This window comes from Solea senegalensis, linkage group LG8 (assembly GCF_019176455.1).
Source record: "Solea senegalensis isolate Sse05_10M linkage group LG8, IFAPA_SoseM_1, whole genome shotgun sequence".
Lineage (NCBI taxonomy): Eukaryota > Metazoa > Chordata > Actinopteri > Pleuronectiformes > Soleidae > Solea > Solea senegalensis.
This window is the reverse complement of record NC_058028.1, coordinates 12,375,525-12,391,709: the sequence shown is the minus strand read 5'-3', so window position 1 is coordinate 12,391,709 and position 16,185 is coordinate 12,375,525. Positions and strand designations below refer to the sequence as shown.

Sequence of the window (16,185 nt, the reverse complement as noted above, 5' to 3'; positions counted from 1 at the left end):
ACGTGACCTTTTCTTCATTATTACAACAGCAATACAGTAACCTGTAGTATCAACAGCCTCTTATGTGATGAAAGTTTGTCACATATTTGTCAATTTAAGAATTTAAACACACAATTTTGGTATCAGATCAAATAATACATTTTCAGACAATCAATTAAAAAGCTTGCACCATGTTTACTTTTTACTTTTATTTCCATTCCTTCTTCCATTAATAAAGTACATATCATGAACACACAAATATAAGCTATTTTTTATCATAATGTATAACATTATTTTACATTCTTGTGTACAACACAATAGACTGGTAATATGTTAATCTAGTCTTCGATGCTTTGAATAGAGATAGGAAATACAAAAATATAATGATGAAACTGAATGTCTTCGGCTCTGGTATGAAAGCACTGTACTTTCAATGCAGAGCTATATCCAGTGTAAAACAAGCTATATATATATATAGCTATATATATAAAAAAAATCAACACAGTCATGTTGAAATACTTTACTATTTTCCCCTTGTCTCTTTATTTGCAGTTGAAGCATAAAGCAATATGACATGACATCAGCAACTTCTATCTAAAGGGTATTAAAATCTGCTTTTTTCTTTGTTGCATGGCTGCTACAAATCCCCCCACCCCCTGTTTATGCTGTAATAGTATCTGTATGTGCAGCTAGCCAAAGAAATCACTTTAAATTTGACTCCATGCACTGGCACTTTCTTTTCCCATGAGAACCTCCCCAGATGAGACCCACCAATGAATTTGCAGGCCTGCAGTTCCAAATATACAATAACAACTTTGTACTCCCAGACAGGGGTTTCCATTAAAAATGTCTGTTTCCTCTTTCTTCTGTTTCTGTTTATTTTCTTTAAAAAAAATTCACGTCTGTCATTTAAAAAGAAAAAGATATTCCACAAGCTGCAATCCTCATAGATCCACATGTGAGAAACCACGTACCACACATTGCCACTGCAATTGTTTGTGTGTCTGTTAATGTTTACATTCAGAATAACCACTGTCCTCTCTCAGTTCTCTTCACCTCCCCTCACAGAACACGTAAGTATGTGGCCTTTGAGTCTGTGCCTAAGTGGTTCTTAGCCAGGCACTTGTATGTACCGGAGTCTGAGACTGTGGGCTTCTGGATGATGAGTGTGCCCTGAGGATGGAGCAGCTCACTACCCAGAGGCCGGCCCTTTTCTGCTGTTGACAGAACTGAACGATCGGGCAGCTCCCAGATTATCTCTGGTTTAGGGATTCCAGTGGCAAAACAGTTGAGCTGGATAGGTGTCCCAGTTATTGCCCTCACACCGGGAGGTGGCGCTGTTGTAATCCGTGGAGGGTAACCAATAATAACAACAGGGACAGTAAGCACTGCCTCTCCACCATCATTCTGAGCTCTGCAAATGTATTTTCCTCGATCATGGACAGTAGTATCATGAACAATTAAAGTACCATTCTCTAACACCTGATAGCGGCCAAGGACTTGAGAAAGGGTAAGTGTGTGTCCACTGGGAATTATCCAGTAGGTTCTGGGTTTGGGACTTCCATCAGATAGACAGTGAAGGAAAAGATGTTCTCCAGACATACTGCGCACAATGCCTCTCGGCCTGGTCAGGATGTAAGGCTTCTGTCCAATGTCTAAAATGATTAGCTTCTCTATGTAACCTATGAAGTTCTTGGCACCACAGCGGTACTTCCCAGCATCCTCTTTGAGAGGGTTATAGATGATCAAAGTCCCATCATTGCCCAAATGGTGGCGTGAGCCTCGGTCAGGTTCACCAGTGAACCGTGTTCCATTAGGCAAAGTCCAGAAGATCTCCGGCATTGGATTTCCAACAGCAGAGCAGTTCAGGACTACAGTTTTCCCACTCCGAGACACAATCCGTTCATTGTAGGGGTTGTTGAAGAGTGGCCTTTGAAGCATACTGGTCACCTCCAGCTGCACTACCATTACAGCTTCTCCTCCATCATTTCTCGCTATGCATATGAACTCTCCAATATCAGTTGGCCGCACATTGCGAATCTCTAATGTCCCATTATGATGGACGTTGATCCTGCTGCCAAAGTATGGTGCTGTCAAGAAAATGTTATCGGGCATTAGCCAAGTGATACTAGGTGTGGGGTTACCTTTAGCGTTACAATCTATTAGTTTCCTGGAAAATTTAGGTGCCGCATCCTTGATTACAGTTCTGTTTTGATGGTAGCCATTGATCACTGGTGGATTCCCATCTATGTCAAGAGTGTAGACTTTTCTATCTTCTCCAGCAGGGTTGCGAGCCATACAAACATAGTCCCCAGCATCAATAGCTTTCACATCCCTGATATTCAGAGATCCATTGACATGCATTAGATAACGTTCATTTGATGCAGCAATTACATCATTTGTGGGCAGCACCCACAGAACTTTGGGTTTGGGTTCCCCAAGTGCTTCACAGTCAAAGCGGACATTGCTGCTAGGCGTCACCCTGGCAAAAGTCTGGCTGGGTGGTCGTATCCTGGGTGCAGTGGCCACCACAGTTATATGCACATGCATCTCATCCTTGCCCACTTGGTTCTCAGCATAACAAGTATAGTCACCTTCCTCTGACATACCAACCTGTAGAAAAATCACAATTATGTAAATTCTTATTTTCTTGAAGTTTGTGGCATTTTTTGGCTAATAAAATAGCATACCTGGTTTAGGTAAAGAGTTCCATTGTCAAATATAGTGTAGCGTCGTGCTCGTCCACCTCCATTGCTTGCGTCAGCCTGCAGAGCACTGTTGACTAGTGTTCCATCTGGTAAACCCCAGGAGATCTCTGGTTTTGGTTCTCCAGAGGCTTTACAGTCAACCTTTAAGTCATTACCATAGGCAACCTGTTTCTTGTTGTGTTTTTTTGGCTCGATTTTGGCTGGCTTCATTGACACACTGACCCTCATGAGTTGGAGATCATCACCAATCTTGTTTCGTGCCACACAGAGATAGTCACCGGCATCTTTATTACTCATAATATTAATAATAAGAGTGCCATTATCCAAAACCTGGATTCTCCTGCCCATTCTGTAGAAATGTGTGACAGGAAAATTGAGTGTTAGCCTACCATGAGTGGCACACAGAACAAATATTTTTCATAAAGGGGCATTAAAAGTGTATGACAGGCAGGAAATATGGTTCCAAATTACATTTACAATGACTGAAAATAAAAGTGGGAATAAATATCTATAAAACTAGTTTAAAAATGTACTGAAGAACAAGCTTAGTATTTTACAACCTAACATTAAACTGACCCACAGCAATGGAAAGGAACTGAGCTACAGTGTTTGAAAATAACAATAAATAACAATCTTATCTTCCTAGGCCTTTTTTGTAAATAGATCCAGCAGTATTAGAACATCATCTGTAAGTTAATAGTCTCATTACACTCTCATGCTTCTTTTCTGGTGTTTACACACAGAACGCCTGATATTGACTCATATATTTTACTCCTTTTTAAAGCTGTTGAGAAAATAAAGCATAGATAATATTTATTGAGACTGCACTGAGGTCAACTGTTACTATTTGGCAATGGTCCAGCAAATATAGTATGATTTGTCTTTTTACTGCAATACATCTCAAGTCTACAGCACTAACCCCCCAAAGATAACATACTGTATGCCATTATAATGGCCTTCAAATGTGTCACTAGGTGTATTGTGTGTTCTATTTACTTTTTAACTTTACTGTTTTTTAAAACATACCATGTGATTTTTACACTAAACAGGATAAATATAGTATTGTGAAGCTGTATTTTCATGAGACCAAAATAGAGATTAAATGTATATATCCTATATATACATATATACATACATACATATATATCCTATATCCTTTGCTATCATTATATCACTTATTATTTGTGAATATAAGGCACTGTGTACATGATTTGACATCATGGCTTTAGACTACATAACCTTTCAAAAACATTTAATTTAGTTTAGACCTTACAAATTATTTAAGTGCTATGTGTTTATTTTCAAAATGTTTCTAATGTTTTCTTGGCTTTTACTGTGACATTTTACCTGTGCCACTGGTCCACCACAGCTTTAGAAGGTAGCCTCCACATGATCCTTGGTTTGGGGTCTCCTTTTGCTGAACAATTAAGTCTCAGCTGATCCCCAAAGGACATCTCTGTCATGTACTGGGAAGTCTCCACTATCTGAGGGGCAGACTCTCGCCTCTCGACAGCTAGAGTCACCACCCTTCGCTCTGAGCCAGTAGAGCTGGTAGCAATACATTCATAGATCCCACTGTCTGCTGGGGTCATGCCCTTAATATGGAGTGTCCCATTCTCATACACTGATACCCTTGTTTCTCTGGCAGGATTGTTAGATCGTACCATCGTCCCGTCGTGGAGGACCCAGTGAATAGCAGGTTGAGGGCTGCCTTCGCCAGAGCACGGTAGCCACAAGTTCTCACTTGCACTGACTTTGAGCTGCTGTCGTTTCTCCTCCACGATGCCTGGTGGAGCTGCTACCACCTGCAGTCGGACTGTAGCAGTATCAGCTCCAGCTGGATTACTGGCGATGCATTTGTAATTACCTCTGTCGTAAATAGTCACATGTTTTATGACCAGAGTCCCCTCAGCAGATACTGCTACCCGTTCAGCTTGTGCGTTTTGTTCTCTAACTTGCGTCCGGTTTGCCAGGATCCAGGATATCATGGGCGTGGGTCGACCCTCTGCTTTACATTTCATCTCCACTGTGGTTCCTGCACGAAATTTCATCTCACGCACCTTTGGCTCTAGTATACGTGATGGATAGGCCACCACAGACAGAGTGACAAGAAGTTTATCTGATCCATGATCATTCTCAGCTAGACAGAGGTACTGGCCACGATCCGCAATGCTGGCATTCTGTATGAACAATGTCCCATTGCTCAACACCTGAAACTTGTCCATTGTCCCCTTAATTGTAAAACTGTTTCCTGCAGGACACACAAATACAATATTTTGAAAGAAACATTCTACAAAAATCAATCAAAAGAATAAAGTAAAATGCATATACAATTAAACAACACATCCCTCATCACAACTAATTACTATCTAAATAAAAATCATGTACAAATGTACTCAGGCACCTTTTAAAATAAATGAACATCAAGCTTTTCTCGATGCTATGTTTCTTGATAAATATTGTGTTTGCACATGTCTGTGTTTGTACCTGTTCTTGTGGAGAAGCGTTTCCAGGTTATATCTGGCCGTGGGTTTCCAACAGCCTCACATGGCAGGAAAGCATCAGAGTTGGACAAAATGGTAAAACTGGCTGCATTACCACCAACTATCTTTGGTTTACTTGTCATGACTTTTGTTGTGGATTCAAAAACAGCAATATTAGCACTCGTAGCTTCATTGTTAGCAACATGATTAGGGATGGCATTGTGTGTGCCTATGTTGTTGTATGTTGCAGGAGTGTTGGTATGTCGTTGCTCGACTGTACGGACAGTCACTGTGTCAGAGCTAAGGTCTTTCTCTGTACTGGCTCTGGCAGCATTGCTTTGCACAGTAGGTCTTCTCACTTGCGGCTTGCGAGTGTTGAGATCATTATTCCTTTGTGTTGGTGGTCTGATGTTGCTTTGAACTCTGGTCTCAACTGTTGTGTCAGACTCCTTTGTGGTAGATGGTATTGATGTGGTAGTAGGGTTATATGTTGTGGTGATTGAAGGTGTCTTGTTTGTAGTATATGCAGGTAAAATGCTAGATGCACTCCATGCAAATCCATCATACAATTTGGTCTCTGTCTTTGATGTTTGGTCCGTTGAAACAGTTGCTGTGGTTTTGTCCTCTACCCTTGATTGCGTATATAGGGGCTTGTAAAGTGAAATGGTCTGTTGTGGTGTTGTCTCTGTGGTTGAAACCACAGTTGTCGTAACAGGATGTAGTTTATTGATTACGGGTCTCTTGAAGGGTCTCCTGCCCCTAAATGGTCTTCTTCTTTGCCCTTGCCTTCCTCTTGTCCCACCAGGCCTTTGTCTTATTACAACCAAATTATCAGATAGTCCACCAGACCCAGATAATGAAGATTCATCAAGATGTTTTACTGAAGGTGGTTTGATAGTGGGTGGGGATGGTAGAGTCTGTAATTCTGGTGGTGTTCCTGCAGTGGTGGAATACCTGGAGTAATAAGGAGAACTTGTAGTGGCTATATGTTGAAAGTTGGGTCTTAGTGTGGTCACCTCAAAATCTGCAGAGGATGAATCTTCATTGTCATCATCTATTGAGCCCTCTATGCTCTCTGTACGTCTGGTTGGGGATAAAGTCTCGGGTTCAGCCATTGAGTTTGAAGTGGGGGTGGGCATGGTAGCAAAGGTTGTGGTTAGGGCCGTTGTTGTAGTCTGTGCTGTAGTTGAGGTTTTTTGAGTGATAAATGGCCTATTGAGTCTGGTCATGTCGCCACTGGCAACATAATCCTCTGATTTAGACTCTGTACGAGTAATAGGGGTATTAAAAGTAATAAAGTTTTTTCTGGGGGAAGCTGTTGTTTTTTTTGTAGTGGTAGGACTCTTCGTTTGATGTAAAGGAGCTTCAATGAGCACCCTTGTGGCCACTGTCTTCTTTTTGTCTTCCTCACAGTCACAGGCTGAGGGAAAAATAAAGATGAAGAAAATGTTAAAAAAAAATAATAACACATTCAATTTGAGTTAAACATCAAAGACTGAACAATTAAGCAAAAACATTGCAAATGAATACAAATATTTCAATATACCTGTGGTGAGTTCAATTCGATATGGCACTGAGGCATTCCCGTCTTTAATCACTGAAGACTGTTTAAGCTTATTGATGAATGACTGTATGTCAGGGATCCTGTTAGGTTTTATAAACCTCCTACGGCCTTGGAAGGTCCTCCTTCGTTCCCCATCTCTGCCATTCTTATGTGGTATGATATGGATCTGCTGCTGGGAGATGATGGTGGATCCTGCAGGCAAGTGTGGGGATTTGATTGTTTGGGTGGTGTGGAAGGTGATCTCGTCTTGTTTTCTGTCTGTGGTGGTGATAGCTGTGAATGTGGTCTGGCCCTCTGGGTCTGTGTGAACGACGAGCCCCACTTTGCCTGGGCCGTCCTTCATCGGGGCAATGTTAGAGTCAGTAGTAAATGAGAGTGCTGGGCCTGTGGAGGTCTCTGGCTCTGTGAGGTGTTCTCCAGAGAACTGAAGCTGAGTTTCTTGTGAAGTGTCTTCCACAGTTAGTTGGAGATTGACTGGATGCACGCTTGACGGTGAATTACTCAAGAGTGTATAAAAGTCAGTTTTCTTGACAAAACTTGGATATTCTGTGAATGTAGACTTGATTGGTGTAGAGTCCGACTGCATGTATGATTCTGCTGTTAGTGTGTTTGTTTTTTCTGTTATTTCACTGTAATCTATGTAATGGCTGTCTGTGGTTTTCATAACCATTTTATGAGCTTCTGTTGTTGCTAACATATGATTATGACCTATCTCAGCCGGGGTTGATGTTTCAGTCTGGTTATCTTGTCTAAATAACAAATTTGGTTTACCTATCCCTGGGGAAACAATTACAAACCTTTCGTCTAAACCTAGACCGGAACCAGTTTCACCATCACCAAAATAACCAGGGTGTGACTCTTCATGTATTACCCTCTCTTTCTCTTTTTCAGTCTTTTTTTTTAAACCATCTTGAGCCTTCTTCATTAATTCAGCAAATTTATCTGGGTTAACTTTTCTGGAAGTTTTATCAAAAACCTTTCTGCTCCAGATGCGCCTGTTGCTGACTGGCATCCTTCTTCTCTGTCCCAGTCTACTTCCAGAGCCTCCTCTGCCCTGTAACCTATGTCGTGGGTAAGGTCGATTGTAGGTAACGGTCATGGATTCCTGGCTATTTCTGTCAGAAGGAATTGAAGAGGGGATCTCATTGAGGCCAACTCTTTTTTCTATCAAGCTGTCGTCCACTTTGAAGTCCATTTCCATCCCTGATCCCTCATTGTCTAAAACTATTACATTTTCTACTGTTTGTCCAGTTACTGTTACCTGAGACACTAGCAAGTCAGCTCCAAGGTGATTAGCAACCAAACATCTATAAAACCCTCGGTCCCGCTCTGTTAGACCCTGAATCAGCAGAGTCCCATTCTTATACACCTTTCTGTTCCCATGAGACACATCTACTACTGAGTGATCAGGGAGGATCCACTGTACCGAACCTTTGGGACTTCCTGAGGAGCTGCAGTCAAATGCCAGATTTCCACCCAATGGTCTTGAGATATGGACCCCATTAACATCAGTTTCTTCCACATCAGGTGACAGAACTGTCAACCGAAACACAAGGATGTCTGCATCCAGGTAGTTTGTGACAATGCACCGGTAGAGGCCTGTATCAGAGGAATCTGCACGCCTTATAATGAGCTTCCCTTCAGCAGTAATTGTGATCCTCCTGTCCTCACCAGTGTAAGGAGCTCTGACCTTATTTCCATCAGGTAAAATCCACTCCAACAAAGGCTTCGGCTCACCCTGGATTTGACAGCTCAACTCTGCCACACCACCTATGTTAAAAATAAAATTATTGCTGTATTACCTTTATATGACATAGTCCTTTATTATTGCACTTCAGAAACTTTAATAATGAAACATGTTTTGGCTTAATTCTCAATCAGTTTTTATACATTTGATAAGAATAAAGTGAAGGTCATTTCAACTATGCATCTCTAACTCCCACCTGTAAGAACTGTGTGCTCAGTCTTGGTTTGATTATCTCTCTTGATCATGGTCCAGGTATAGTGATCCCTCTTTTTCGATGTACTTTCCACACGCAGGTTGACCACGGACTGGTATTTGATGTGCAGTGTCGAGAAAGTGGTAGTAGTGCGATCAAGCTGGAAGCTCACCTCTCCCTGCATCAACCATGAAGGAGAGGCTTTGATCTCAGCCTCAATGTTTGTGTAAATTCTCTCCTCTTCCTCTTCTGTTTTTAACTGGCTGTACCTGTACACCATTTCCGGGCTTCTGGTCAGCATTAAGCCTCTCTGTAGCCTCAGGGGAGAGTCACTGTAGGCGGCCAGGATCTGCCACAGCTGCTGGATGTGTTCATAGTCAATGTTACACACCAGGTAAGTAGTTATGCCAGCGGTAAGCACAGTGACATTGTTTCCCTCCTCCTGCTCTAGAGTTTGTGTGAGATTCTCAAAAGCATTTGGTCTCTGGACAGTGCAGGATAAACTTGCATCGCTGTGAAACGAGTCAGTTAGGTTCATTTGTATGGAGCCTAAAGGGGCAACAAAGTCCTTTGGGGAAACTGGAGTAAAATCCCCTTCTTCCAGGCTGATATTGTTCTGCTTTAGATGTGCATGGATCCAGGGTTTTGTACAAGTGAAGGCATCGTCTGATAGAAGGGATAGAGGTCTTCTGTAGTAAGGAGCAGGATTTTCACAAACAGGACACAGCTGTCCGTTCGGATATCTCCGGTCTCGCTTACATTTCAGTACACCTGGAAACATTTAAATGAAGTGGTGTAGATTATAGTTAGCTGCATGTAAGGCAAGAACATTTTGCTTTCAACATTATGGGTTAGTCAAATAAAGATATGATGATTGACTCTGCAAAGGTTTATATATTTCCATTTTTTAATTTGGAGGAGAGAAAACAGACCCATTTAAAAGTCTGAGCAAAATAACCCATCCAAGTACTTTTTAGCAACTTCACCAGATGTTATTATACCTACTTGTAAAAGTGAGTTAACAACGTTTTAGTCTTCAGAATAAATACAGTTTTGTAATTAGAAAAGGAGGGGTGCCCTGTAAACATTACAACCTTACACCTCTCTCAATGCATTTAGACTGCTCCAAAACATTTCTCACCTGTGTTCTTCTTTGCCCACATGGGGAACCAATTCATATGGCAGTCACATGTCCAGGGGTTTCCATGGAGGAAAACATTCTCCAACTGACTACAGCCTGCAAAAATGTCTGCAGGCAGCGTGGTGAGGAGGTTTTCTGACAGGTGGATGTTTTTCACTGAAGACACCTTAAACACTTGACTGTGTCTCAGTGTGATGAATGTGTCTGGGTGGAGCTGCTGGAGATGGTTACTCTCCAGATGAAGAAACTGTAGGTTGGTAAGGCCATAGAACGCCTCTGGGCTGATGAACTCAATGTGGTTGTGGTCCATTTGGAGTCTCAGCAGACTGTCCAGGCCTTTGAACGTCTCTTTGTTGATCTGTTTCACTTTATTATAGGACATCTTAAGGACCTGCAACAGCATAGAGTTATAGGAATGTTTGTCAAACAATGTTGACACAAAAAATTCAGAGCTCTCAAGTCTCATGCATTCAACATGAGACGCACACAATTCAATAAGTTCACACTGATAAATGATACAAGTCACTGCACATAAATTAGTAATCTTTGAATCGATGATGCCAAGGCAGATTGCTCTGCCTTCACCCCGCTTTCGCACGGCTGAAGTCACGAGACTTGCTTTTCTCACGTTATAAATGTGGAATGAAAGTGTAAATGTTGTAAACACAACAAAATGAAGCAGTATTTCTACCGACCGAATAAACAGGAGCACGCTGGGCTTTTAAGGATTCTTTCTGTGATGTAGTTAACTGAAATACAATGTGGCGTCAACACGGGATATTTTATTCTGAAAAGTAAACCGGATGTTTTATTTTCCTACTTCCTGTGAAGTTGGCTTAAGACCAAACTGGATGCTACTGGGACTAGGGGTTAGCAAGCTAACTTCAGTACGGGGAAAGATAACAGTAGTTACATAACATTAGCATTGCTGCTGCTGCAGTGCTTGTCTTCTGCACTGGTAAGTTAACTGCCAATGATGCTAGCATGTTAGCCATGTGTGTGTATTCATAAAACACTTTGTAATTCATGTTTAGAGTACACTATTGCCATACCATGAAGCATTGTCAAAATAGCAATGTAACTGAAAATAAGTTGTATTTATCTTAAAAAGTGTGAGCATTCAGTTTTAAAACGTAAATCCTTTAACAAATACATTTGTAACATTTTACATTTCAAGATATTTATGACAAATACTTAAAGTGTTAGTGCAGTGCTTCTCACTGGTGTGCCGTGAGCATTTGAATGATTTATGTGCTCCACCCTATCATGTAAACACAACATAGGGCTGGTGATGCCAATTATTTTTGATCAGTATTTAGATTGGGATTACTTATGATGATTCATGGATGGTACATTCTTGCTAATATGCCTTGATTGGACCTAGGAAGTTTTGCTAAGGTTTTCAGGGCCTCAAACCTCTGAAATTTGGGAAAAAACATAAAATCCACTATGTACACCCCACAATAATGATCAATCTTAAGTGAACAATTTTGAGGAAAACCCACAAATATCTTATGCAGGGAAGAAATGTGTTAAGTGAACTCAATATGATGAAATGGGTTCTGTTATATGTTCACACGAGACTGACACACACAGGATTTTACCTGCAGAGACTTGAGGTCTTGAAAGGTTCTGTCTTCAATACTCTCGATAGTGTTGCTATGTAGCATCAACAACAGCACGTTCTCAAGTCCTGGAAGATCATTTTCTCTCAGGACAGTTATACTGTTGTACCTATAAGAAATGAAGAGAGAAAAAAAATCTTTAGTTTATAAACTAAAGTATGTTATTTGAGAAAACCGGCAGTCGTCTCACTTTAAATTTTGAACCCCCCCTATAGTGTTATCAATCATGTATTGAGGCCAGACTAATACTGGTGTTAAATTATTAATACTATCTTCAAGATACATGTTAATACAGGGAATAAGTTCCCACCCTGCTAATGTGAGGGTGAAACATTAGCACACGAAATGAGCACAAGTGTTACTGATTACATTAACAACCTCAGTCATCATCAATTTGATTATTTACACCTGTGGTTTTCTGGGACCTGTCAAAATGGTTGCTGTTTTAAGGCCCACCTTATGGTACTGTTAATTTTAACAGCTGACAGTTGCTACTACTTGCCGCCATATCTTGACTCACATACCCCCATAACTCATTTTAACCTTAGGTTAATTTCCTTCTCAGTGTTAGCTTCTTAAACGCTCACAGTCAGAAATGTGAGGTGTAAGTTTATATGATCAATTTTACTAGTCAGTGACCATGAGTCGCTTCCAATATCATTCCTGTTTCAGTGTTGTGACGGAGCAGTAAAACATCTGAAAAGGCAGCAGCCAACATGTTTCATCTCAGTTATAATGTTTTTTCTGCGTATAGAGTCTGTGGTTCGACACAATCAATGAAATGATTCCCACTCGAGTTTTCCAGTCTGTAAAAATTTGGAGGCAAAGTGAAAGCTCACCCAAGGTTAATTCTTTCCACAGCTGGCTGGATGTGGTCAGGTATTGCTGTCAGGTATCTGAAGGTGCAGTGCACTTCTGTCGGCACACTACAGGCACATGATTTGGGGCAGCCAGCGCTGGTCTGCAGCACCGTGGCCAAGAACAACACAACTTTGAGCAGCCACCTCCGAAGGTATGAAGCATTGCAGGCACACACACTCATTGTGCACAGAGATGGGGCTCCAGCTGCACGAGCAAGAGGTTTTACACAGTGTCCTGAAACATTAATGAAAGCCACCTGGAGGGACAGTGAGAGCATGTTCAAACATCATTTTTGTGATAGATAGATAGATAGATAGATGGATATAAACATTTCCCTATTTTACAATTGATACAAATGTCATCTTTGCACATTATAAATAATATTTCTAAAAGACTAAGTAACATGTACTTACTTTCATGCAAAAAAATATGCAAAACTAATAAATATAAATAAACAGAAGTATAATAACCTACTAACTTACTTAGGTATTCATTTTAAAACTGAAAAACTATGCGTCAAACACAGTTTCTCTCACCAGACTCCAGCCCCTGTAGAAGAAAAACCTGTCACACTTTTTGAGTAAAATTCCACGTGAAAGAATAAAAGGTTCACGATTCCTCAGATGAGTCCACTGTGTCTTGAGGTGCAGAGGGACTGGAGTCATTTCAGTGTGTGCGTCTGCAGCTGAGTGCAAGCTTTGGTCTCCTCCGCACCCCCCCCCCATCTGTAATGTAATCCCGGAGCAACTGCAGCTATGAAATACTGTTGGTCCTCAGTGCTCAGGAAGTGGTCTGCTCTCACTATTCTGACAGACTGTTAAATGTCAACTAACCTATTTAACTTGAATTACAGACGACAAAAGTGGAAATTTCAATTGCTGCCAAGACAATGATATATCTCATGTGATTAACTAGGTCACAAATATTTCAGCACAGGATCACTGCTTAGTTGAAAATGCTTCCCCAATGTGAGATATCGGACATGGTTTTCCAAATAACTTCCAAATTACTGCATAATCTTGCCCCATGTTTGTAAACAGTTGATCAAATTTAAACTGGGTATTACATCTGCCCCATGTTCATCTACACCACAGAATCTTTGTGGAACTCTTTGAATCAGATGAAAGCACTTTTTAATCATCATGGTCATGGGTTAATGTGCGACAGATGAGCTTAATAAGCATTTTATTTTATTCTCTCCCATCAAATAAGCCAAATGAAGGCTTTGTTTTGTATTTGTGTGATCCCATCCATTTGGAGTCTGTCTTGTTTTTTTGTCTGTTTTTTCCTTGTCTTTCCACGTTATAACAGTCCACTGAATTCCACGACCCCAGATCAGCTTTGTTGTATGTCTTGTTTAGACTTTTACCATTAAAACCATTGAACCTCAGAACAGTGCAGAGTTCAAGAGAGAATTGGTACAAGCAAAACCATGTACCAATTTGAATTGTTTGTAGGTGACTCATTGTGACTGTCGTCAGAAGTCGCCCGCTTGTAAACAGCTTTTATGAAAAGTATATACATCAAACCACCACAGCTCACGTAGAATTTAAATCATCCCACGTGTTCCGTCTGACCTGTGTTCCCTCTCACAAAGCTGCCAGCTCTCCGCAGCCCACGTCCACACAACAGCAAACATACACATACACATGCACAGACTCACAACCACTGTCAGTACGTGCACACGTACACAGTTGACACTCAGACACATGTTGTTACATTTGTTGTTAGTACCACAGATAATTAACGACTACAGTGTTACCTTAGCCGCTACGTTTACACCACAAAGGAAGAAGAAGCGAGTAGGTCAGGTCATCTCATTTCAAGCCTGTTTGTGGACACATACTTTGCATGAGATGATGGTTTGTTAAGATTCCTTTCATCAGTTACTTCAGGTCACAGCTGAGGTTGGCATGTTCCACTGCTTGCATTGTTTACTTGAACATCTGGATAGCACACCAACACATGCTCAGCAACTTCTCTTCTCTTCTCTTCTCTTCTCTTCTCTTCTCTTCTCTTCTCTTCTCTTCTCTTCTCTTTAAATTCTAAATTTGATTTTTTCTTCTTCTATAATCATGTTTTTTTCACCCAGAAAGCTATAATAACTATGATTGGTTTGCTCCAACTGTTCCTGTAAATGGGGAGGAGCAATTCAACAGTCTGTGTGTGGTTGCATGTGGTTAAGAGCATCCATATTTTTTATGTGATCGACCCACGTTGATGAGGACCGAGTGCTACTGTATACTGTTATGAGCAGGACCCAGTCATATATGTGATTTACTTACCAACGTCTATGAGCATTGGTGTTTGCAAGGCTCTGTTCTTATCTATTACAAATAATCTTGACATACACAACACTTAATTCAGGCATGCACGAGTGTCGTGTGTGTGTGTGTGTGTTTGTGTCCTTACGTATTAGTTACCTCTCGCTGCTGAGTTATGGTTAGGTTAAGGTGAGGTATAACACTTTAGTTTAGGCTTTCCGAATGAATAGAGGCCGTTGCAGTGTCCTGAAGGAGTTTAGTTGTCTTCTTAGAGACTAAAACCTGGTCCCTAATGAGGCAGAACCCGAGGAACTGGTCAAGTTTACAGCTAGGATTTGACTTTGGCATTAGTTGGTTATGTGTGTGTGTGTGTTGTTTGCTATTTTGCCAAGTTGAGTCGGGTCCATCATTTTTCCGAACAAGGAAACTGTTTCCCTTTGGATTTTATTTACTCCAGATGATGGAGTTCTTCAAAACAGCTGTATTATTCTTTAAGCTACAAAACCTAAAATGTTGCGGTTGAAAATGTTTTATTTTTTTTGATCCAGCTTGTCTGACTGTCTGATAGTGGAAAATGCGTCTTCTTCATTCTGAGCTCTGCGCTAAAGTAAGTTGGCTGTTAAAAAGTCACAGTGAGCTGGTAGGCTCTGAGGAATTTGTAGACACATACAGCACTGGCCTCAGCTTACACTCACTGCTCCATCATGAGTGGGGGCCCACCTGGTGACGGGAATAGTGTTGATCGGAAAGTATGTTGCCTTCCATGAAACGCTCTCACCACATCCTCTGCGTGTTTTTCCTCATGTGTGGAATACTTTCAACACTCATTATGTTATAAGACACACACACACACACAGAGTTTAGTTTATGTGCATGTTAGCGGGCATTTCAATTAACTTGAGTTTGTAGTGTACTTTAAACTGCTGTCACTGATTTATGTCGATGCATGTGTTTGCAGGTGTGCTGTCTCGAGCAGCATGTTTTATTGAGCGGTAAACAAGCCTCTAACAGATTGGATGTGGAAAAATAAGTGACTTTTTATATGTATATAGCACATAAAAGGAAGGAAGCAGAAAAGATTCATTGGTGTGTATAAGCCCACAGTTGGGTACATTCGGAAAGATTGAAAAAACTTTCACACTTGCATGTCTTGGGATTTATCACCATATCCAAATTTAAAATGTTAACCTGTATTGTATTCCTAAATTACAGCTAAAGTAAATAACGGGTTAATATGATTACACGAGGCTTTCTAAACATATCATTATGCTGTATGTTGTTTGTATATAATTTTATTATTTTTATTAGTTTTGCAATTTTGCTGAATTTTGCAACCGCAATCCGTGTGTGTGTGTGTGTGTGTGTGTGTGTGTGTGTGTGTGTGTGTGTGTGTGTGTGTGTGTGTGTGTGTGTGTGTGTGTGTGTGTGTGTGTGATGTGTGTGTGTGTGTGTGTTGGCGTCGCGTGCGTGTCTGTCAGCTGTCTGTCATGAGCCTTATGACCTTTGACACTTAAAGGTCATGATGTGTCAGTTCAGGTTTGGCTCAGTCAAACAAATGCTGAGTGTTTTTTTAAAATAAAATTTAAACTCAACAGCAGTTTATCTTAAAAAAAAAAAATA

The 16,185-nt window shown here is 40.8% G+C and overlaps 1 protein-coding gene across 3 annotated transcripts; it reads right to left on the bottom strand.

The window, feature by feature from the left end:
* Positions 1 to 172: 172 nt before the first annotated feature.
* igsf10 (immunoglobulin superfamily, member 10) lies at positions 173 to 12,937 on the bottom strand. Of its 3 annotated transcripts, none has more exons than XM_044031311.1 (10): positions 12,838 to 12,937; positions 12,280 to 12,557; positions 11,420 to 11,549; positions 9,816 to 10,206; positions 8,678 to 9,445; positions 6,717 to 8,504; positions 5,175 to 6,590; positions 4,035 to 4,938; positions 2,670 to 3,036; positions 173 to 2,592 (listed from the first exon to the last, which is right to left on the bottom strand). In XM_044031311.1, the coding sequence occupies exons 2-10, from the start codon at positions 12,480 to 12,482 to the stop codon at positions 1,042 to 1,044; spliced, it is 7,518 nt and encodes a 2,505-aa protein (XP_043887246.1). In that variant the 5' UTR covers positions 12,483 to 12,557; positions 12,838 to 12,937; the 3' UTR covers positions 173 to 1,041. The 3 variants fall into 3 exon arrangements, with proteins under 3 accessions (XP_043887246.1, XP_043887247.1, XP_043887245.1); XM_044031312.1 differs by lacking the exon at positions 12,838 to 12,937 and adding an exon at positions 12,784 to 12,800; XM_044031310.1 differs by lacking the exon at positions 12,838 to 12,937 and having other exon boundaries at positions 12,280 to 12,592.
* Positions 12,938 to 16,185: the final 3,248 nt, after the last annotated feature.

Excerpts from the sequence above, each read along its gene's own strand:
- igsf10 (XM_044031310.1), bottom strand. The coding sequence starts at position 12,578 with ATGCTCTCACTGTCCCTCCAGGTGGCTTTCATTAATGTTTCAGGACAC. Across the intron at positions 11,550-12,279 it reads GTGGAAAGAATTAACCTTGG|GTACAACAGTATAACTGTCC; the intron begins GTGAGCTTTCAC and ends CATTTCTTATAG. Across the intron at positions 9,446-9,815 it reads GTGGGCAAAGAAGAACACAG|GTGTACTGAAATGTAAGCGA; the intron begins GTGAGAAATGTT and ends AAATGTTTCCAG.